A 23,692-nucleotide genomic window follows, 5' to 3' on the forward strand; every position below is an offset into this window, starting at 1 on the left:
ACTTTAACCAGTAAGCACATTTTCGAGCAGGTGTATGGATGCATAGAGGATTTTATGAAGGCGATCTGGTGGTAGTGGAGAAGATGGGGGGGGTGGCAGGTGGGGATCCTGGAGTTGGGGGGCTAATTAGAAAAGTTCCAATAGTCCAGTAGGGCCTATGGGATGGTTGGACATCCAGCTACAGTGGTAGCAGAGAGAAGGGGAAACCACTCAGTTATGTGAACAGCTGTGTTTCAACAGTATTTGCATGCTGTTCATTTGGCTTTAAAATATCCGGGAATGCTTTTGACCCCCTGCTTTCTCCATAGTCTCCTGAGCATTGTCCCCAGGAGAAAAAGCAAAAAAGAAAACTGCAGTGTTCCCGGATGAATGACCTTAGGCAGTCCACTGTGCTCCTCTGGACTTTAAGTCTCTCATTTAAATCAGGTAATAATGTTTTACCTGCCTGAAGGCAGAGAACTGGAATTCAGAATATCTTGATGAACTTTTTTTAACTCTAGGAGTGAGTTTGTGTTTTTGTTGTCGTTTTGTTGGTTTATTTTCTGATTTGTAATTTTTCCTCAGAACCCTCCAACATCCATTCTCCCCCCAGGCTCTGTCATCCTCGTCTGGGAGCAACTACTTGGGTTCACCCCGGGGGCCGTACAACTCTCCCAGGGTCTCTTGGAGATGTGGTTGGGAGAGGAGACCGCGGCTGAATTGAGACGCCAGGGTTCCCCAGCTCCGATGTCTACTCTAAGGCAGGAGTAGGGTCGCTGCGGGCCACGAAACGCCCCAAGCCGCAGCCTCCCCAACACTACCCCCGCCCCGCGCCCCGCGTCTACAAAGCTTCGACCTCACTCGTGCTTGGGGAGCAGAGTGCAGATCATACCTGCCCCACGCACCCCCGGCTGGCGGAGGCGCCGCGTATTGACCGGCGAGGCCCGAGCGGCCGTCCCCTTCCCGGCTCCGCTCGGGGGCGGGGCACACCTGTGCCGCGGGGGCAGGGCGGGCCCGGGGGCGGGGCAGGTGGGCGGCGGGCAGAGGCGCGGGAGGGGGCGGGGCGGGCGCGGCGCGGGGCGGGGCGGCGCACCTGGGTAGCCTCCTCGTGGGCAGCCCGAGAGCGGGCGGCGAGCGAGGAGCGGCGGGGCGGCCGGCAGCAAGCCCGCGTCCGGGCGTGGGCAGGAGCCGACGGGGCCTCGGGAGGAGCATGAGCCGGCGCCCCGCGGCGGGGCGGCCTGGGCGGGCGGCCGGGGCGCGGCGCTGAGAGCCGGCTGGGGCCGGGCCGGGGCCAGGGGCGCAGCGCCATGGGGGGCCCCCGGGCCGCGCGGCTGCTGCTGCTGCTGCGCCCGGTCAAGCTGCTGCGGAGGCGCTTCCGGCTGCTGCTGCTGCTCGCCGTGGTGTCCGTGGGGCTCTGGACTCTTTATCTGGAATTGGCGGCGTCGGCCCAGGTCGGCGGGAACCCCCTGAACCGGAGTGAGTAGCGCCGGGGCCGCGGCAGGCGCGCAGCAGGGAGGGGGCAGGGCCGGCGGCTCCCGCCTCAGGGGGGACCCACCCCCCATCTCAGACCCGGTCTCCACCTCGCTGGGTCTCCAGGTGCCGGGCGCCCCGCGGGAGGGAAGCCGGGGGAGCCTCGGGGCCACCCCTGGCCGCACTCGGCTCGCAGACCCGGTACCAGAGAAACGCGTCGACGTGGGCTGAGGTCCGTGTCTGGGGCGCCTTCGGCCGCCTCCACCAGGCCGCTCGCTCCGGTCTGCGCGACCCAAACTTTGCTACCCGCCTTCTCCGTGGCTCGCTCCGTTTGCTCCCCTGCGGCGTTTTCGGGGGGGGGGTCCATTATTTTAACGATACCGCCGTGAGCCACTCGCCTCCCCCTCTTCCCACAGGCCACTCCCCTCCCAGCCCCTTCCTCTTCCTGCAAGTTTCCCACCTCCCTCGAGCGGTCCCCTCTCCTGGTCCTGGCCACCCTCCACCCCCAGCGGGTTGTCTGCAGCCCCCCTCGGGAACCCTGCGGAATGAGCTGAACCCCCATACCCTGCTCAGGGCAGCTCAGTGGACCGGGCAGTGGGTAGATTCCTGCTTCTCTTTTTCCACGGAGCCAGAGCCACTTAATTTTTCTGTCTCAGTTTCCTCCTAGGAAAACGGAGGGGATGCTCTCTTTCTCTTTTTACTTCTGTCCGAGGTGATTTTCAGTTTACTATTGACAGAGTGAAGTAAAACCTCCGAAGTGTCAGGCACTGTGTAAAAGGTCGCTGCAATAGTTGGAAAAAAGAGAAATTCCCAGAACTACTAGGTGCCCTTCCCAATCCTGAAGGGGGGAGGTTTATAATTCCAGACAACGTATGGAATTATAAACATCCCCCCTTTCAGGAAAACTAAGGGACGACTGATGAAACTCTGGTGAGAAGATGCTCTAAGTTCTTGTGTCAGCTGTTCTGCCCAGGGCTGGGTGTGGTGCTTTGCCTCCTCTTGTGGCCAAACACAGGGAATTACTAGGGTCAGTAATTGAACTGGTTCAGGACAGAGATGGGTATTTATGGCGGAACCTCTCACTCTGTGGCTGCTGAAATATTTCTGGCTGTGTGTTTGGAGACTGGGCTTCCATTCCTGGTTCTGACGCTAACTAGTTGGGAAATCCAGGCGCAAATGGCAGCTTCTCAGGTAGAAGGAGGGAGTTGGTCCCTTTCAATGTGAACACTACGATTGTGTGATCTCCCCGCCTGAGCATTTCCAGGGTCAGGGAGCCCAGCACGCCACGAGGAAGGGTATTCCGAAGTCAGGTCCACAGGTCTCAAGTAGGAAGAGCTCTTCCTTCCGAAGACCAGTCTGCCTTCCCTCAGCTCCCCAGACCTTGCTCGCTCCTCTGAAAGACAGAGTATATCTACTCTTCCATACCACGGCCACTCAGAGAGTCCCCCGTGGGTGAGCCCAGGTGGAGTGTGGGTGGGTGGGAGGCCCTGGGAGGGATGTCCCCTCTCTCCTCCTTGGCCACCGTCTTGTTAACCTGGTAGCCAGTGGAGTCCACCGCACAGATTAAAACCAGAGAGGAGAGACTTCCCTGGCGGTCCAGTGGTTAGGACTCCATGTGTCTACTGCAGGGGGCACGGGTTCCATTCGTGGTCAGGAAACTAAGATCCCGCATGCTGCGGTATGGCCAAACCCAGAGAGCAGAGCAGTTGCTTTGTGACCCTGAAATGAATGGCCTCCCATCCGCCTCCCTCACCCCCCAGCACATACTTTTTCTTTACCCCAAGTGAGCTTCCTCCTCAGAGACCGGAAGCAGTTTGCCATAATTATCATCTCACACCTGGCTCCCAACCTCTGTCTCCTATTGGCTGTCTCATCCTTAGCCATCAATTCCTGGGTCAGTTTCTTTTCCCTTCTAGATGAATCTTCACTTTCTGACTGGGTTTCCTTATTCTTTGTTTCCTTTTCCAAACGGACCCTTCTCCAGAAGAATGTCCTCAGCTTCCTAGTCCAGAATTGGCTTTCCGTTTCCCTAACTGTTGTTTTTAACGGGGGCCCAAGCCTGGGCACTGATGGATCCCTCGTATCTTCTTCTCAGCCTCCTAGAGCCCTGAAGCCCACCTGCTGGCAGGGTGGCTTGTCATGCCGGGCTGTCCCATCGTATTCTACTCTCCTTGATTTCCTTTTGGAATGAGATTTAGACAGTGGCTGTGCTTTCTGGCTCCTGGTCCCCCGTCCTTTGTTTTTAAGAAGCTCAGACATCATGCATCAAAGTCCTGTCTTGTCTTATAGGTCTTACTCCCAGCCATTCCTCGGGAGGGAGAGTGGGGAAGGAGGGATTAGCAAGCACAGCGGGAAGAAGAGCGTTGCTAGCCTTCCCTCGCGCACACCCTGGCATACAGCAGCAACCAGAGCCCCAGCCCCAGCAAGCCACTCTGCCTCTCTGTAGCAGCCCCTGCCAGCTCACTGCACCACCAGCCTTCCTGTCATCTGTAAGGCCAGCCTCCGTTACCAAGAACCTTTCATTTGCCTGTCCCTGTGTGACTGCCTCCCTGATCTGGTGCTGGGAGAAATGTATGGAGAGCTGGTAGTTACAAACTCCAGGGTGGTCAAGTAATGACAGGGAGCGTGCTTCCTGCTTCTTATGGAATAACCCCGTAGTTTGAGATGCGAGATATGCAATTTGGGCTCCATCTGTAGAAAAAGATACAACCACATTTGGAGTAGCTTCAGGGAGAAGCCCCGAAACTGTTCACGGATAGAAGAATGGGTCCCTTGGACAAAAGAATGAGAGCTGTTTACTCACTCACACACTTATTTATTTATTATTATTTTTTATAAATTTATTTATTCATTTATTTATTTTTGGCCGCGTTGGGTCTTTGTTGCTGCGTGTGGGCTTTCTCTAGTTGCGGTGCGTGGGCTTCTCATTGCGGTGGCTTCTCTTGCTGCGGAGCACGGGCTCTAGGTGCGCGGGCTTCATACTCACTCATTTCAACAAATATTTGTTTAGCACGTAGCTCGAGCAGGGCATTGTGCTCGGTCACTTAGATGTGGTGATGACTCTGTTATGGTTTCTGCCTCTCACAGCTTTCCCTCTAGGAGGGGAGTTTAGGTGCGTATATGAGAATGATCGTGATAGGAGACAACCGTTAAGTTTTACAGAGGTAGAACCTACACGTTGTTGTGACACTTCTGGAAATGGGACACGGCTCTTTCAACTAATATTTCATGGAAGTGGTGACATTTCAGGAGATCTTGAGGAGTTGGTAAGACTTTAGTGGATGCAGAAAGAGAAAGCTGTTCCAGGCAGAGAGGGCAGCAGAAGCCAAGACCAATAGTCAAGGACAAGTTAGTGTTTGGAAATGTTGAGCATCTGGGTTTGGTGAAGCAGAGGGTGTGAAGGAGGATAGGGGATGGTGCCATAGTATGAAACACTTTGAATAACAACCTTAAAGGGTGGCATTTATTCAGTAGATAAGAGAAAGCAGTCGAAAGTTTTAGAATAAGGTAGTGTTGTAGAATGGATAGGGAAATAGTAAAACTGTTTAACCATACTGTACTTTGGTATGGATGGTGGTGCTGGGATGGGGCGGAAGGTTCCTTACTGTGGCTGGCATTAGTCTTTAGCTGCTGGGTCATGGAGCTCTCCTGAGGACAGGTCGGGGCTCTAGTGGGACACTCAGAGGGCCTGGGGCAGTCACTATATACCAACACGTTCATAAGTGTTCCAGTATTTTGAGAACTGGCACAGGTGTACCGGTGTGTACTGGCTGAGGGCAGCCCCGGGCACAGACTATTGTTGGAAGTTAAAGACCCCGTCCTGGCAGCTTTTAATGAGCTATACCCATTTGTTCAGACTGGATTAGCTACGTCCTGCCTGAGGGCAGAGGTCTGGACTAAAATGGTTTCTAGGTTCTTTGCTCTATAATTGACCTACTGCTGAGACCAACTTGGTGCTGGAACCAAGCGATCACAGCTGGCCACAGAGCCAGGGCCGAATGGTGGTGCACACCAGCCTCTTTCCGCGTCTCACAAGGCTGGGTCTGCAATGTCCCCATTTAAGTGTCCAGTGTACCTGCTAAACCCCAAAGGTGTTTCCAAGCCTGAAACTTATAACACATCTGTCCGGCTGGCCCCTGCGATTCCTAAGTGACTCCGAGTGGGCTGCGGTGGCATAGCCACAGATGTCAGGCGGGCCCCGTGGCTCCTGGGGTCACCACAGACATTCCGATTTGGAAGGGAGACAAACCCTCCAGTGACAGAGGTAGCTCAGGGCAGAACGGTAATCTGAGACGCAGGCCAGGAGAGAGGGAAAAACAGATGAGACAGATGTGTGGGCAGAGCGGGAAGGCTGTGGCTTAGAGCTGAGCCTCAGAGCAGAGGCAAGTGTGGAGGGAAGCACAGCTGCTTCGTGGGCCCCTTGGGCCCGGGACCCTGGCTCATGTCGCCCTGGCTGGGCTGCCCCTCTTTCCCATGGAGCCTCTGGCTCCTTTTCCTCTGTCCTACTTACCTCTCTTTATGCTGCCTGCCATTCTGGCCACCCGGCTGCTGCATGGAACTTCAAGTCAGTAATCAATTCAGGGCAAATACTGGGCACTCAAATACCTTCTGGTTATGGATGGAAAGCTCTGAATTTCCAAGCACCTGATATTTTCACTGGCAGATACTTGGCTTATCAGTGAAGGATCCAAGAATAGAACCTAGGAATTCTTGTTCCTCGTACCATAATACATATAAACAGCAATAGCCTTTAAACACAAATGCGATGGATAAGAATTAAGCCATCACTGCTTTTCCTATTAAAAGTGTGTTTCCTTTGGACCAGCGCCGTCTGCACCAGGACCACAGGGTGTGAGGACAGGGGCCCTCACCCAGCCTTGGCCTCTCCTTTCCTGGTCTCTCTAGTCCTTTCTGACGTGGCCGCAGAATCCCAGCAGCACAGCCGGCCCTGCTATCCTGCTGTCACCCAGGGACCCTCGTGTGGGCTGAGGCCCCGATCTCCTGCTCCGTGGTGACTGGGCTGCCGGCCGCCCCTGTCCTGGGAGATGTCCAGATGCCCCGCACGGTTCTGACTGCTTTGCAGCATGAGGCCTTTGAAGCAGTCACTTCTGTGCTGGCTTTAGGAGTGGCTGGTGGCTCACTGCAGTAGTTTTCCAGGCCCCAGAGCCTGGGCTGGGCTTTATGGAGCGGAGCAGAGCAGCCGCCAGAGCAGAGTTTGCTTTGGAAGGGGGCCTGGAGGCTGTTCTTGCAGTTGGCCGCTGACCGTCTGCTTCTCTACCGAGTTCCACCGCTCTCAAATCCTACCCTTTTAATTTCCACGAGCACGCTTCCTTCTGTCCGAGGATGATGAGGTCTCAGCTAGGCCAAGCATATGTTCTGAGCTTTCAGACAACCCTCCTTTGACCTTGTGATCCACAATTAATAGATTTATATGTTACCTGATATAAAAAGTACTACTGGAAGGGGTGAGAGTACTTTGGATGGGGTATATATAAAGGGTCCCGGGCTGAATATATTATACATTTGAGCAAAGCATGACGGATAGATTAAATTTTTACAGACTCTTAGGTTCCAACAAGCACTGCTTTCAGTGTTAGAAGTATCCATGAGATGAGCAAAAATGAATATTTTTTTTAATCTCTGTGATATTTTAGTATGTAATTTACTTCTTATGCTAAACTTTAAAATTTTTTTTACCATTGACCAACTTTTGTAGAAAATAAGCATGCAAATTGTCCATGTGGTCCCTGTTTTTTTTTGTTTTACTTTTCATGGAAGTACCTTTTTTTGTTTGTTGGGTTTTTTTGTTTGGTTTGGTTTCTTTTTCTTTGGCCGCCCCACGTGGCTTGTGGGATCTTAGTTCCCTGACTAGGGATCGAACCTGGGCCCCTGGCCTTGAAAGCCCGGAATCCTAACCACTGGACCACCAGGAAATTCCCATGGGAGTATGTACAGAAAAGTGCACGTGTAAGGGTACAGCTTGATGAATCTCCACAAACTGAGCATAGCCTTGTAACGAACACCCCGATGAAGAAACAGAACGGTACCAGCGATTTCTGTCACTACCATGAGCATAGATTAATATAGTCTATTTCTATACCTTATGGAAATGGAATCACACAGTATGTGATTTATTTTAAAATAATATTTCTTTGTGATTATAAAAACAACACGTTCATTATACCAGATAATGGCTGTGTATCTGGACCACATTAACCCCTATAAAATTACCTTTTTGTGCATGAGGCACCTAGTACAACTGATCCAATAACTTAAGGAGGGGCAAGACCCAGGACCTAAGTGCTATGAGATATAGCCCTGTGACATTCTCCAAGAATGGGATTGAGAGTCATTGCTTATCCTGTGTTTGAGAACCTTCCAGAAACGTTTCTTCTGGTCTTTATTTTTTTTCCCCAGTTTTAGAGATATAATTGACATACTGAAGTGTACAACATAATGATGTGATATTTGTATACATTGCAAAATGATCACCACAGTAAGTTTAGTTAACATCCATCATCTCACATGATTACAATTTTTTTTCTTGTGATGAGAACTTTTCTTCTGATCTTGATATTAGAACTAGCTCTGCTCTCTTGAGCAATCCGTTTGTTTTCATTTTTATTGGCCATGTAAATTATATAACCACACAGGTTTCTCCCTTTGTGTTGGTTACTAGAAAGCTTTAGAATTCAGTTTTTGGTTCATTTGGAAAAAAGTTCATTTGGTTCATTTATGATTTGCACTTTGGTACCAATTTTATTCCTCTATCTTTTTCTTTCTTTCCCACAACTACTGTTAGTTTATGTCATCTTATATTCTGTGGTACTTGCAAGCCGCTTTAACTTTTTCTGGACCAAATCAAGGCATAAAGAAATCAATAAAAGTGCTGTGGTGTATATAAAAGTATGAAGAAGAAACTGACAGTCACCTATAATCCCACTACTCTGACCTAGAGATTCTTGAAAAGAAAAAATAAAGTATAGGGGCTTCCCTGGTGGCGCAGTGGTTGAGAGTCCACCTGCCGATGCAGGGGACACGGGTTCGTGCCCCGGTCCGGGAAGATCCCACATGCCGCGGAGCGGCTGGGCCCGTGAGCCATGGCCGCTGAGCCTGTGCTCCGCAACGGGAGAGGCCACAGCGGTGAGAGGTCCGCGTACCGCAAAAAAAAAAAAAAATAAAATAAAATATAATAGCTGTGATAACCAGATGCTGGATTCTGGAAAGAATTCTAGATTAAAACCCCCCCAAAACATGAATTATTATTTTCCTGATGTTTTTGTTTTTAGTCTATTTAGGTATTGAAAAATTGAATGACATTCAAAAATAAATTCTCACCTCCTTATGTGTGAAGCGGACATCAAAAGCTTGGAATTTACTGTCATGCTGGGGCCTGAGCCACTGTCATTGGAAACAATGACATAAATGTAAGGAAAATTTAATAAAGCTTGGGGCACCCCTGACAATACTAATAAAACAACCGAGGGGACTGGCCAGGAAGGCCAGGAACCTCAAGTTTGTCCTTTGGGCTTCTAACCTCCCCCCAGGCCAGTGGGGGGACCAGGAGTGTGAAAAGCTGTGGCTTCTGGGTGTAGAAAGTCACGAACATGAGCCGTCCAGCCCATTTACCAACAGATGAGAAAACAGGCCAGGGGAAGAGGTGTTACCTGCCTCCTACCCATTTCTTCTCTTCTTTTAAACTGTGTTTTTGGGAATTCCCTGGTTAGGACTTTCACTGCCAGGGCCCAGGTTCGATCCCTGGTTGGGGAACTAAGATCCCATAAGCCATTGCGGGTGGAATTGTGCTTTATGGCACCAAGACCTGGGAAGAGGGCCCAAGGTGGGAAAAGGAGAAGGAAAGGTGGGGGTGGGAATAGAGAAATGATATTCCAGACAAACCATGGATTTTATAGAGGCAGACCTGGGAGACACTGTGGGTTCAGTTCCAGACCTCCACAATAAAGTGAATATTGCAAGAGGGTCACACAAATGTTTTGGTTTCCCAGTGCATATAACAGTTATGTTCACACTATACTGTAGTCAATTAAGTGTGGAGTAGCATTATGTCTAAAAAAAAAGATCTACATACCTTCATTCAAAAATACTTTATTGGTCGAATTCGGGAAAAAATAATTTATTGGTTAAAAAAATGCTAACCATCATCTGAGCCTTCAGTGAGTCATAATCTTTTTGTAATAGTAACATCATTAAAAAAAGTAAGTAACATCAATGATCACAGATCACCATAACAAAGAGAATAATAATGAAAAAATTTGAAATAGTGTGGGAATTACCAAAATGCGACACAGAGACACGAACTGAGCAAAGGCTGTTGGAAAAACGGTGCTGATAGACTTGCTCGACACCCAACGCAGGGTTGCCACAAACCTTCAATTTGTGAAAAATTCAGTATCTGAACTGGGCGATTGGTATTGACATGTATACACTGATGTATATAAAATTGATGACTAATAAGAACCTGCTGTATAAAAAAATAAATTAAAAAAGAAACTAATACTAAACTTTCGTATGGAAATATGTTAATGTAAATGTTTCAGACATTACAGGAAATTCCTAAAAGTCTTATATGTTCTGGTATAATGTTATAAGTCATAATTCTAGTTATTATTTTAAAATGTATATCTCAGAAATAACTAAATTTCCTTGTCAATTGCATTATTATGAACTTTCATCAAATCTTTAACCGTGGTCATTTTTAAGTCTTTTGTCATTTACAGACAGTTCTGGGTGTACTCTGGTGCTTTTGCAAAAATGTGCCTATAAAAGGGTTTTTACCTTCAAGGAATTCATGGAAAAGACTGACAAGTACAGGTTTCTGGTAACTGACCGTACTGCTGAACTGAATGAATAAGCATTTTCAGAACTCTAATGGAAAACTGATGAGTTCATAAAAGTGCCAACAAAAGATCAAGATGAAAAAAAATTAATTACATGGGACTGAGTGAACTGGTGAGGATGATTATAATTTTTGTGACTTTCTGTTTGAATTAAAAAAAAAAATGCAATATCTGCGAAGTGCAGTAAAGCCAGGAAATTGAGTGATGTGTAGTTTTCGATTCTTTTTTATTTTGCAAATCTTGAATGGCTGCAGAGGTGATTTATTTTAAAACTTATGTAAAATGTTTATGGAGCATTTACTTTTTTGTGGGGGACTGAGTGGGATAAAAAGCATTGATTCCTGGAAAAACTCATGGAATTTAAAGACAGGGCAGGGTTCAAATCCAAGCTTTATTTCTCACCAGCTGCAGGACTTTGTATAAAGTACTTATTCGTTTTCAAGCCTCAGATGCTTCATCTGGGTAATGGGGTTATATGACCTCCCTGTGGAGCTTTTCTTATGATTCGATTCGATAAGATTTAGCCAGCCTTGCACATGTGAAGTGCCCAGTTAGATTGAACATAAGCCTAGCACGTGTCAGGAGCTAGGAGAGAGTTGGCTCCCATCTCTTCCCCTTCAGAGTTTACAATCTGGTAAAAATTAGAAAAAGGCTGGCAGGCAGGAGTATGGGGATGCATTCCTCAGCTGGCCCTCTTGCCACTGTCTCTCCAGCTTCTTGGCCCGTGACACAGCTGTGCCTGTTCCGTCTCCAGGCCATCCACGCCCGCACCTGCCACCACACGCGCATTCTGCCACAAGACTCTTTTCCATCCTCCATCTTTCTGTCTGCACCCCAGACACAGATCTGCACTGATGGGGAGGGGTGGGTTAGAAGTCAAGGGTTTTGTGGAGAATGAGAGCCATTTGGCAACGGACCAGGGCACCAAAGTTCAGCAGTTGGGCAACGTAGCCTGTCGCTCTACTGCGTGTCCCTGAGTATACTCGGAGGACTTCTGGGTCTCAGAGGCAGAAACACTGGGCTTTATCTCTGTTTTAATCCAAGCTCTGAAGCTGATTTATCGCGGGTGCTTGCACAGGTCCTGTTTCTTTTGAGGGCTTCAGTTTCGCAGTCTTCCATTCAATGGGATGCTTGTTTCCGGGTCTGTTTTGGAGCCACTACCGTGTCGCAGAGGGGCCAAGGGGCCAGTCCATCTTTGGACTTTGGGCTCCCGTCTTTCAAGACTCAGTTGCCTGGCGCAGGGGTGGCAGTTATCCCAGCGCTTCTGGCTATTTGGCCTCCAAGGTCATCCCTGACAATGTGGCCTCCATTCAAGCAGTTGCTTCAAAGATTAAAGGCCTCTCTGCTGAGATCTTCTTACAAATCCCTTGATCCTCTCCTTTCTACCCTTCCTGCCAACCGGGGTCCAAATGGATGTGTGCAGGCCTGTGCACACGCACAGCCCCCTCGCCCGCCAGCTGATCTCTGGACCTCTCACCACCACCTCTTAGCCAAAGATTCGGGGCAGGGGGGCGCAGTGAGGACTTGGGAGGCTTCCCCAGGAGCCAGGCACAGAGTGTCAGGGTGAATTCTCAGTTCCTGGTTCTGCTTCTTTATTTCAACTGAGCAGAGGGCTGGGAAAAGGGAGAGGCTGAGAGCACATCTCGGGTGAAGAGCTTCCAGCAACAGAAGGCAGGCAAGCTGCACAGGCACAAAGAAGGGGTAGAAAATTAGGGAGGGACATCGAGGCAGAGGCATCTACCCCATTTTTTCTTTTGATTCAATGACTGTATTTTTCATATCTGTAAGTTTTACTTGGTTCTACTTCAGATTTGGTTCCTTTTTAAAAATTGTTCTGTTTTTAATACTCTAAAATTAATTTTGCCTAGTATGTTATCTAGAGCTGCACCAATGTTCACATCTTCATTTTTTGACCCCTGGAGATGGCCCTTACTTTATGGAGCCCTTAGCTATGTAAATAAGAACTTTGTCAAATTTTATGCAGCATTTCTTAGTGTTCTGCTGTATTTCCTCAAAAGAAGAGCTCTGGCTTGAAGTTTTTTCTTTTTATTTATTTATTTTTTAACATCTTCATTGGAGTGTAATTGCTTTACGATGGTGTGTTAGTTTCTGCTTTATAATAAAGTGAATCAGCTATACATACACATATTATGGCTTCAGTTTTTAAGACCTCCTCCAGCTCCAAGATTCTGTTGTTATTGGGGTGTGTGTATATCTAAGCAAAGGTGGCTATTTGGAGGGGGTGTCTAGCATAAGCTAACTAAAAGTTTAGGGAACTCAGATCCTGAGGACAGAGGCTCCCACAGGGTGAAGGACATGAAATTGGAAGGGTGGTTGTGACGTGATTGCAGAGCCTCGAGTGCCAGGGTGCTGCGCGTTTGGACTTGGTAGAGAGCGATATAGAATTTTTTAAATTTCTTTTTTTTAATTGCAGTACAATTGATGTACAATATTATATAAGTTACAGGTGTACAATGTAATGATTCACACTTTTTTTAACTTTTTATTTCATATTGGAGTATAGTTGATTAACAATGTTGTATTAGTTTCAGATGTACAGCAAAGTGATTCAGTTATACATATACATGTATCTGTTCTTTTTCCAATTCTTTTCCCAGTTAGTTTGCTACAGAATATTGAGCAGAGTTCCCTGTGCTCCACAGTAGGTCCCTGTTGGTTATCCATTTTAAATATAGCCTTGTGTACACGTCAATCCCAAACTTCCTAACTATCCCTCCGCCCCACCTTTTCCCCTCTGGTATCTTAAGTCTGTTCTCTAAGTCTGTGAGTCTGTTGTGATTCACAGTTCTTAAAGGCTATACTCCATTCATAGTTATTATAAAATATTGACTGTATTCCCCGTGTTGTTCAATATATCACTGTAGCTGATTTTTTTTTTTTTCTTTGCGGTACGCGGGCCTCTTACCGTTGTGGCCTCTCCCGCTGCGGAGCACAGGCTCCGGACGCGCAGGCTCAGAGGCCATGGCTCATGGGCCCAGCCGCTCCGCGGCATGTGGGATCTTCCTGGACCGGGGCACGAACCTGTGTCCCCTGCATTGGCAGGCGGACTCTCAACCACTGCACCACCAGGGAAGCCCCTGATTTTTATTATACATAGTAGTTTGTATCTGTTAACCCCCTACCCCTTTCTTGCCCCTCCCCCCTTCCCTCTCCCAACAGGTAGCCACTAGGTTGTTCTCTTTATCTGGGAGTCTATTTCTTTTTTGTTATATTCGCTGGTTTGTTGTATTGCAACATAGATTTTTGAAAGCAGGGATTTTATATGATGAAGGCAGTGTTTCTTATTTTCATCCACGGATTCATGCTTTAATTCTTCAGACACTTACTGGACACCTTTTTTTTCTTTTTTTTAAAAGCAGTTCTTTATTTATTTTATTTACTTTTTTTGGCTGCGTCGGGTCTTTAGTTGTGGCTTGCGGGGTCTTCGTTGCAGCACCTGGGCTTCTCTCTTGTTGTGGCGCACGGGCTCCAGAGAGTGTGGGCTCTGTAGTTTGCGGCACGCGGGCTCTTGTGTGAGGTGCGCCAGCTCAGTAGTTGTGGCACATGGGCTTAGTGGCTCCGCGGCATGTGGGATCTTAGTTCCCCGACCAGGGATCAAGCCCACATCCCCTGCATTGGAAGGTGGATTCTTTACCGCTGAACCAGCAGGGAAGTCTGTGGACACCTTTTATGTCCTAGGAACAGTGATTATTGGCAGATGAAGCTGCTGGAGGTTCGTAAGATGGTTTGGTGACACAGGCCACCTAGGTGGTCACTGCAGTGACCTAAGGTGTGGGCGATGAGTGCCTAGCTGAGGAGGGTGACAGGAAAGCTGAGACCTGTCAGAGAAACATGTGACACTTTGGCAGTATTGTTGATGCAGAAGGTGATAGGATACTAAAGTTCTGAGCTTCACACGTGGTCCTCTGGCTATGCTCTGCCGTAATCATTTAAATTAAGGGCCGCCTTGCACACCCAGTATCTCAGAAGTGGTCTCTGGGGAAGAAAGTGCCTCTGTTTCTTCTTACACTTTCCTCTGGGACGTGGATGCCGTGCTGGTCCTTCAAGAGAATACATACAAAGGGACAGGAGACAGACACTCATTCACCAAATATGTAGTGAGTGTGCGTACATGCTAGGCAGTGTTGTAGGTATTAGGGATGGAGAAGGGAACCAGACATTTCAGGGCTTTGCTGTCATGGAGCTTACATTTCATGAGGACAAGACAGGTAATGAACACTTCAACAAAGAGATGAGAATTTCAGATGGCGGTGAGGTCTTGGGAGAGAATGAAACAGGTGATGGCATAAAGGTTTTGGACGGAGGGTGGGAGAATTGAGGCCGGGAGAGTGAGGGGCTCCCGAGGGTCAGTGCCACAAGCACCCCAGGAATTCAGAGGATGGGAGCTGGCAGAGGGGGGACGGGTGGACCAGGGTCAGCGCTGGTTTTTAGGAAGGTATCTTCCTGCCACCTCCCATAGTCCTGGAGCAGTGTCCTCCTTCCCCCTCCTTCTCGGGGGATAGGGTTGGCCTCCCACTCTTGGTTTCCTGCTGGGAGTACCTGAGCCAGGGCTCTGGCCAGGGGCTCTGGCTAGGCTTGGGGAGAAGTAATACAGCAAGCCCCCTACATACGAACGAGTTCCGTTCTGAGAGCACATTTGTAAGTCCGGTTTGTTCCTACGTCCAACAGAGTTAGCCTAGGTACCCAACTAACACAATCGGCTATATAGTGCTGTACTGCGATAGGTTCATAACACTTTTCACACAACTAATACATAAAAACAAATAAACCCCCAAATTAAAACATTTTTGATCTTACAGTACATTTCCTTGAAAGATACAGTAGTCCAGCACGACAGCTGGCACACAGGGGCTGGCACCGAGTGAACAGGCAGGAAGGGTTACTGACTGGAGGAGGGAGAGGAGGTGGGAGATGGTAGAGCTGAAGGGTCGTCAGCAACAGGAGACGGAGGAAGCTGCAATTTCACTCACGCTTGACATTGACGGACTGCACGTTTGTATCTTTGAAATTTCGCAACTTGAAGGTTCATACGTAGGGGACTTAACTGTAATGTCTGTTTTTTCTTCACTGCAAACTTGGATCCCAAAACTGGGGTGTGGGGAGCACATCCTGTGGGCATCCCCGTTGGAATGAATCTCTGCCCCCCACCCTCACTCTGCTTTTTTGTACTCCGTTAGGGTACTTCTCAGAGGCTGCCTTGCCTGGGTTATTTCTGTTTGTCTGTCTTCCCCCACGAGATTGCATTTCTTGAGTGCCGGACCTGGGCACTTCCCCCTTGGTCTCCCTGGTGCAGAGATTTTTAACCTTTTGTGGCTTGTGTACACTTGTAAGAATCTGATGAGGAAACTGGTGACCCTCTCCCCAGAAATTTGCCTCCCCCCTCATATTTTGCATAATATTCTGGGAAGGTGCACAGGCCCCTGACACCCCTCCGTGGATCCGTAGTTGAGAACTCTGCCTGAGTGCCTTGCCCGATACCTGCACATGGTAAATTCTCAGAGTTTGGTTGACTTGGGGACATCCTCCCAATTAAATCCCTCTACCCTAGTTGCGGTGGTGGGGAGGGGAACAAAGAGCCAGGAAGCAGTCCGGCTGCTAGGAGATGCAGAGGAGCGCGCATAGACTCTGGGAGTGACCGTCCAGAGAGCAGTAGCTTCACCGTCACTTCCCGCCATGGGGAGCCGGAGCTGGGGTCTCCTGTCCCTCAGGCTGGTCTTCCTCAAACTCTTCACCGCTGCCCTGCAGGCTCATGGTACCCTTCTGCCTGCCGTTCACGCCCCTGCCCATCCTGTCGGCCTCATCCCTTGCCTGAAGCCTTCCTCGTTGTTTCTGTGCCAGCTGACCTCACCCTCTCTGGAACGTCTGTTGAACTATCTGAAACTCACAGCTGGCATCTTCTTTGATGCCTCCTTCGTCTGGGTTGGTCTTGTGAACTCCAGCGTAGGTTGTCAGAGAAGCCAGAGGTGGCTCCCAAGTGTCCGGTCACGGCAGTTTGCTTCACCCTCCCCACGAGCACTCATGGAGTTGATAGAATTCAGCCCGCACAGCCTTCGCTGGGCCTGCATTTCCCCTGTGTGGACACTGCCAGCCCTTCTGCCTTAACTTCTGAGGTTGCTGTGGTGTCCTCCACGCCACCTGCCAGTGTCTTTACTCTTCCCTTTCTCCCTCCCTCCCTCTGTTCCCTCCCTCCCTCCCTTCCTCCCCTCTCTGCCTCCTTTCCTTCCTAGCTTGCTCAGAAGTCAGACTACCTGAGTTTCAATCTGTGAGCAGGTGACTGAGTATCAATGTGTCCTGGTTCCTTATCTGTAAAATGCAATTATTAATAGTGGTACCTACCTCACTGGGTTTCATCATGACAATTAAGTGGAGTAACACATATAAAGCACTTACAACAGTTCCTGGTACAGTTCCTGTTGAATGAATGTTAGCTATTATTCTTGATTATCACTTAATCAGCTTGTAAAGCCCCTTTGTCTCTCTTTTGATTGTTTTTTGGGTGCTTTCTCTCCCATATCATAAAGAATCCTAGGATAGGAATGGAGCGCAGAGATTTTAAAATTCTGAGATGGAAAATACCTGCCTTTCTTATTCCAGGTCAGTGGCAGGCATCTCCAGTAGAACGTGAAATTCTCTTCCTGAGCCCAGTTGCAGACTCTCAACACAGCTCTCCAGGCTGTCGCTACAAGTTGACTGGAGTTGCCTCTTAAAGTGCAGTGTTTGCGCAGCCTTCTGATTTTACCAGTGAAGGATTTAAGGCGGAGAGTGTTTTCAGCACCTGCCCAGGGAGCAATGCTGGGCCCAGGACTCCCAGTGCCCACGCAGTGCTCTCACCATCCCTTTCTGTTTGCTGAGAAGCTTCCTTTTAATGTCTGAGATTCACATGGTCCTTTTTCCCTGATGTGTACTAAGTATGCATATGACTGGTTCTCAGATCTATTTATCTTGCCAGTTACCTAGCTGAAATTATTGCCATTTAGCTGGGGGTGGATCATGTGTCCAACTCAGCTGCTGTTGGGCTGATCTGTGGGTTTTCTGAAATTTCTCCAGCGACACTCGGCACTGATAGTGCACTGATAGCTGAAGGTCACCTGCAAGGAAGTTCTTATTGATGTTGAATTCTCATATTGCAAAGGGCGGCCAAGACGTGACAGTCCTCATCCAGCAGGTCCCTTTGTCCCTTGCACCCTCCCATCCTCAAAACAGAGCCCATTTTGGGCTTCCCTGGTGGCGCAGTGGTTGAGAATCTGCCTGCCGATGCAGGGGACACGGGTTCGTGCCCCGGTCCGGGAAGATCCCACATGCCGCGGAGCGGCTGGGCCCGTGAGCCATGGCCGCTGGGCCTGCACGTCTGGAGCCTGTGTTCTGCAACGGGAGAGGCCATGGCAGTGAGAGGCCTGCGTACCGGAAAAAAAAAAAAAAAAAAAAACAGAGCCCATTCTGCTAAAGAAGCATAGACCTTAAAAAAAAAAAAAAAGCGCATGGAGTTACGATTTCCTATCTTACCTCCTTGAGTTGAGGAGGGATGGGGAATAGCAATAGACAAAGCTGATTGATTGATTGAGTGAATAGATCTTTATTGGAGTATAATTGCTTACAACCACTATGGAGAACAGTATGGAGGTTCCTTACACAGCTAAAAATAGAACTACCACCTGACCCAGCCATCCCACTACTGGACACATACCCTGAGAGAACCATCATTCAAAAAGAGACGTACCACAGTGTTCACTGCGACAAAGTTGATTTTAAATCAGAAGAATCCAGGAACACGTGAATCATGAAACCCTTTGGTAGGAAAACATGTAACAAATTGTGAAAAATGTTATTTTCTCCTTCTTCTCTGTAGAAGGATACAAGGGGATGAGGGCTGATGTTTTCATAATCCTAGTACTAGGATTATGGAAGTCTGTAAGTGGCAATTCTTTTTGGGGGTAAAAGATGAAATGGATGACAAGTTGAAGAAAAATTGCAGGTAGACAGCAATAAGTGGGTTCAGAACGTGTTTGGAAGAGTTCAGAGAGGAGGTGGAAAAATAATATTAAAGCTTGATTTAGCATGTTGAATAAGAATTCAGTTTTGCTCTGATCCATGAAAATTAGAAAAATATTTGCATAAATAACATTCTACAATAGTGAAGCTTTAATTATACTACTTAGGAAATACCACCTGTCTGTTGCAGGGAAACATTTACGGAAGCAGGAGCTATTAAATTGGAAGTTGATATTTACCACTTTGAGAAAAAGAAATGGGTATAAACTGCCCAAGGTACTTGCTCATGTAAAAATTAGGGGGGGGTTCGATTTCTGGGAAATGAAAATATACTGTAATATTTTTAGGGAAACAACTATGAAATACTTTTGGCACCCCTTACAGATCCAAAGTAGTTTTCTCTTAGTTTAGCAAGATAAACATATATTGTACATAACTTGGTTTGTACAATAAATGATTACGCTTGTTATATTTAGATGTCGGGAAGCCTGAAAGGCAGAAGAAAACCCCAAAGTTGTTTCTTCTAAAACCAAGAAAAAAAAATTCTCAAGAAGGAGTTGTTTTTCTATACTTTTCTGCTCCTTTATGTCTCTGAGAAGGTTTGGAAACTCCCAGGGTGGTGAACACTTTCCCCAGCTGGCAGGGCTTTCAGGAACCAGTCACGTGAGGGACGCATGGATGCCTGGGGAGCACAGTGGCCCTTGTTTCACGTGGAACCTTCTTCCTGGGAACTTGGACCCAGTCAGGCTGCCGGCATACTTTGGGATTAGAGGCTGCTGCCCCTTTTCCCGAAGGAAGATCAGTCATTTCCACCTGTCTGGGAGGGTGTCCTCGGCCAGAGCCTGTGGGTGGGGGACCATTTGCATGCTGAATCCTGGAGTTCATGGGGAAGACAGCAGCTAGGGCTGCTCCTTTATTAGAGAGGGCAGGCAAGAGGTGCCGGCATAGACAAACCCGTGAGACCCACTGAAGGGTTCCGACTCTCAGAACAGGAGAGAGATGCGGATGGCTCAGGAGCTCAGCGGGCTGCAGTCTGTGGTCCGGGCTCTCCCCTGGGCAGCTCAGCATCTGCGCAGGGCCTTTGGGTTCACGGCTGTGCCTTAAGGGTGTCACTGTCCTGTCCTGCCCAGAGCCCTCCCCTCCACCAGCTGATGGATGTTCCCTGGGCTGCCAGAGCTGGAATGGGGGAGTGGGATGTGGAATCTGGTCTTCAGCAGAAGGGGCTGCACCTGCGGGGGCCTTTGGCTGTCCACAGCCAGCCAACGAGGGAGACAGAACGAACCATGAAGGAAACGTGGAGGAGAAGTCGTGCTGCTAAGGAAGAGATGAGCAGCAGGGTCAGGTGCGGGTGAGAGGTCCCAAAGGGAGGCCTGGCGTGCTTGGCCAAGCAGCAGGAGGTCACTGGTGAGCTGGCTGATCGACTGAGGCCTGTCCTAGCAGAAGGAGGAGAGGAGAAGCCATGTTACAGAACCGGAGCATCTGGGCTTTCTTTTCAGCGCAGTGTTAGGGGAAGGGACCCTGGGCTGGAGTCAGGGGACCTGGGTTCCAGTCTTGGTTCTGATCTGAACTGGCTTTGTGACTTTGAACAAGTCACTTCTGCCCTGTGGGCCTCAGCTTCCTTATTTGCAAATGGAGCAGGCTTCGCTCCTTGGTCCTTGAGGTGCTCTCTGGCTCTGACATTGTTCGCAGAGGAAGCAGTGTTTGCATCAGCACTGAGGATTCTGAGCTGGAGGTGGCTGGAGAAACATTGGAAGCGAGAAGGTGCCGGACTCAGAGCCCTTCTCTACTCCCTTCCTAGCCGTGTGACCCTGCCTTCCCAGGCAGGCAGAAGTGGGAGTTGGGCACTGGGTCCAGCTCTTACTGGCGAGACAGTGGCCGTCCCCCACCTTCCCCTCCCCCACTCACCTGGGGGTGGGAGGACAGTCTCCCCAGGTGGGGTTGGTGAGGGAGGGGTGAGGCTGGATGAGCCCTGGGTAATGGGCCTGGGGGCGATGGTCTCGGAAACCTTTGGCTGGAGAGGCTCGGTGACCTTGCGGGCATTTCACAGCCCCCCCTGGTGACCACGGTCATCTTCCTTGTAGCCCTCCTACTCCTCTGCATTTCTGAGCAGTCCCCCGCCCGGAGCCTCCACGCTGTCCCTCCCTGCCCCTGGGCAGCCCTCTGTGTGCTCAGCCCCCAGAGGCAGGCCTGCTGCCCGGATCGGCCTCTTATTTTCGCAGCTGCAGCCACAGGCTTCCTGACCAGACCGTCAGAAGCTGGGGGGCTTGGAGGTGGGGGTCAGGGAGCCATGGGCTCGGGCTCTGCCTCAAAAGGTGCCCCTCCTGGAGGAGATGCCCCTCCCAAAGAAGGGGGCGGGCACTTCTGGATTCTCCCTCCCAGGGTCCCCGGCTCAGGTCACCTGACTCGGTGAGTGTCCCCATGCTCTCTGTGATGGGAATGATGGTCCTGACCCCACAAGGCCGTGGTGGCCATTGAGGCCCTGGCACATTTAAGCTCTCAGGAGAGGGTGTGTCCCTTTCCTTGCTGGACTTTGAGCTCAGAACAGCGTGTTCCCAGAGGTGCAGACGTGGAGGAGAAGCTGAGCTTCCACACACACATGCTTCTGTTCCCGGTCCCCAAGCCCGAGGCTGACCCTGCGGGGGAAGCGGGACTCTGCTCTGTGCTGTGGTCCCTGCCCCCTTGCTGTCCTGAGGCTCCCAGGCTCCCATTACCTCACCGCAGGGCCCATCTGGCAGAGGGAGCGTGGAGCTGCCTGGGTGGAGAGCAGGAGGCTAATTTTAGACCTGGGGACTCCCTGCCAACAGCTGTGGCTGCCTGGCAGTGGGGCTGGGCTGCCCGCCGAGAGCCCTGGGCCCGGCCCTCCAGGTCTGCTCTCGGGAACACATTCCTGCCTCTGTCCCAGCTGCAGGATGGCCTGGGGGGACAAGGGTTCCTCTGCACAGGGGGTGGGACCTGCTTTCTCCAAGTCTTCCTTTTCCCTTCTTGCATGAAGATAGCTCAGTCCTCCTTCTCTTTCGAGGTGGCTCTGTACCCCGGAAACTACTGATAGGGTACCCCCATCGTGGGGCAGCTGGGGCAACATGGAGAAGAGACAGAATCCCCAGACTGTCCTGGGTTTATTGGCTAAATCCAGCCTCCCGCTCACCACCAAGCTAAGTCTAATATCGTTTCTCTCAACCTTTTTCCTGTTGGCACACATCAAAAATGACGGAAGAAGGTATTTGCATCACATATGGAGGTAAAGAGATAAGCATATTTGTGGTTGGAGACAGCCAGCCCTAGGGTTCTGCTGCCCCGGGAACTCAAGGGGTTGGTACTGGCACCTGTGTCACCCATGCGAAGACCGCCAGGGGGTCAGGACACACCTGTTGGAGGCTGCGACATCATTCTCCAGCATGCCAAGTCCTAGCCCCAGGAGACAGCTCCTGGGTTAATCGTAGATTTGTGCTGGAAGGGGACCCAGGGAGCATGGAAACTGTCCTCACCTTTTACAGGTGAGGAGACTGAAGACTAGAGAAGCTTGCCCAAGGTTAAGCAGATGAGAATTAAAAAAAACCAGTTGTGGGCTTCCGTGGTGGTGCAGTGGTTGAGAGTCCGCCTGCCGATGCAGCGGACACGGGTTCGTGCCCCGGTCCGGGAAGATCCCACGTGCCGCAGAGCGGCTGGGCCCGTGAGCCATGGCTGCTGAGCCTGCGCGTCCGGAACCTGTGCTCCGCAACGGGAGAGGCCACAACAGTGAGAGGGCCGCGTACCGCAAAAACAAAACAAAACAAAACAAAAAAAAACCAGTTGTGGTTCTAGTTCTCCTAGGACATTTCTTCATTTATCCGATATTTATTGAATACTGTGAAGTTCAATGTTCTGGGGATACAAAGATGAAAAGTAGTTGCTGGGACTCAATCTGTTTTTGGTGAAAAGAAAATCAAGGAAAAAACAACAACAACAAAAAGATACCATTTTTCCCACCGTCATATTGGCAAAAATTAAAGATTTTGACCTTCAAAAAAAAGATCAAGGAAGCAGTTCAGGAAGGTGTTATTTTGGGGGAGAGAGATGGGAATGAGATTGGACAGAGATGCAAGAGGCTTCAAAGGAATTGATTATGTCTACTTCTTAGGCAGACTGATGGGCACACAAGTGTTATTCTTTGTTTTTAAAAAATAAGTTTATTTGTTTATTTATTTTTGGCTGAGTTGGGTCTTCGCTGCTGTGTGCAGACTTTCTCTAGTTGCCATGAGCGGAGGCTACTCTTGGTTGTGGTGCACGGGCTTCTCATTGCGGTGGCTTCTCTTGTTGCGGAGCACGGGCTCTAGGCGCGTGGGCTTCAGTAGTTGTGGCACGTGGGCCCAGTAGTTGTGGCTCGTGGGCTCTAGAGCGCAGGCTCAGTAGTTGTGGCGCACGGGCTTAGTTGCTCCACGGCATGTGGGATCTTCTTGGACCAGGGCTCGAACCCGTGTCCCCTGCATTGGCAGGTGGATTCTTAACCACTGCGCCACCAGGGAAGTCCAGGTGTTATTCTTTAAACCATTCATCTGTATCCTTTTATATGTATGATATAATTCTTTTAAAAAGTAATTTAAAAAATACAGGGAGTTTACAAACTACAGAAAAATGGCCTTTGGGGGGCTTAGGTAAGCATAAGAGAGACAGGTCAATCAGTTATTACCTGGCAGGTGAGAGGTGCTAGTGCAGAGCTATTGTAATAACAGCCCACCGTGTGTACTTTGCAAGGAGCTCATTCAATCTTCACAATGGCTCTTGGGGGGATGGGAGCCTTTATATAGATGCCACTTTACGGGTGAGAAAACTGAAGTTCAGAGAGGTTACTTACCTTGTTCAGGGTTTTTTGGCGAGTCATCTTTGCAGTCAAGTTTGAGTGCGGACATCCTAGCCATTACATGGGTTGATTTCGCAGTCAGTTGGCCTGTGGGGTTGGGTGGAGGATATAAAGGCAGGAAGGTTACTTAATCTCTGTAAACTTCTACTTCCAAATCTGATAAATGGAACTCATTTTACTTGGTGTTCCTTCTTGTGCAAATAATTTGAATATAAAAGCACTGTTTCAGTGTGAAAGCTGACACTTACTGAGAAATAATGCTGTGTCAGCTCCTTCTCAGGTAGTACCTCCTCTGATCTTCCCTCTGCCCCACGGAGAGCACCAGGCAGTCTGCCTTCTTGCTCTCAGCATTCCTCTGTTAATAAAACTCTCTTCTCCCTGCCTTCTCCGGGGGAGCTGGCTTCAACTTTGCCATGACATCCATTCCGGAGCTGAGATGCTAGAGATGCAAAGTCCTGTCTTTAGCCCACCCCCAGCGTGAGCGATACTGTTCTGTTGGCCCACGCCAAGTTCTGTGGTTATCTCTGGGGAGGCACCA

General features: G+C 49.5%; 1 protein-coding gene across 1 annotated transcript in view; it reads left to right on the top strand.

Moving 5' to 3' along the window:
- The first annotated feature begins 1,286 nt into the window (after window positions 1-1,286).
- Window positions 1,287-23,692, top strand: part of B4GALNT3 (beta-1,4-N-acetyl-galactosaminyltransferase 3) — a 91,521-nt gene continuing 69,115 nt past the window's right edge. The window contains exon 1 of the mRNA XM_065887700.1: window positions 1,287-1,455. Coding sequence (XP_065743772.1) covers window positions 1,287-1,455 — 169 coding nt within the window. The remainder of the gene's footprint in view (window positions 1,456-23,692) is intronic.

The sequence above is a fragment of the Phocoena phocoena genome, chromosome 11 (genome assembly GCF_963924675.1).
Source record: "Phocoena phocoena chromosome 11, mPhoPho1.1, whole genome shotgun sequence".
NCBI classification, from domain to species: Eukaryota; Metazoa; Chordata; class Mammalia; order Artiodactyla; family Phocoenidae; genus Phocoena; species Phocoena phocoena.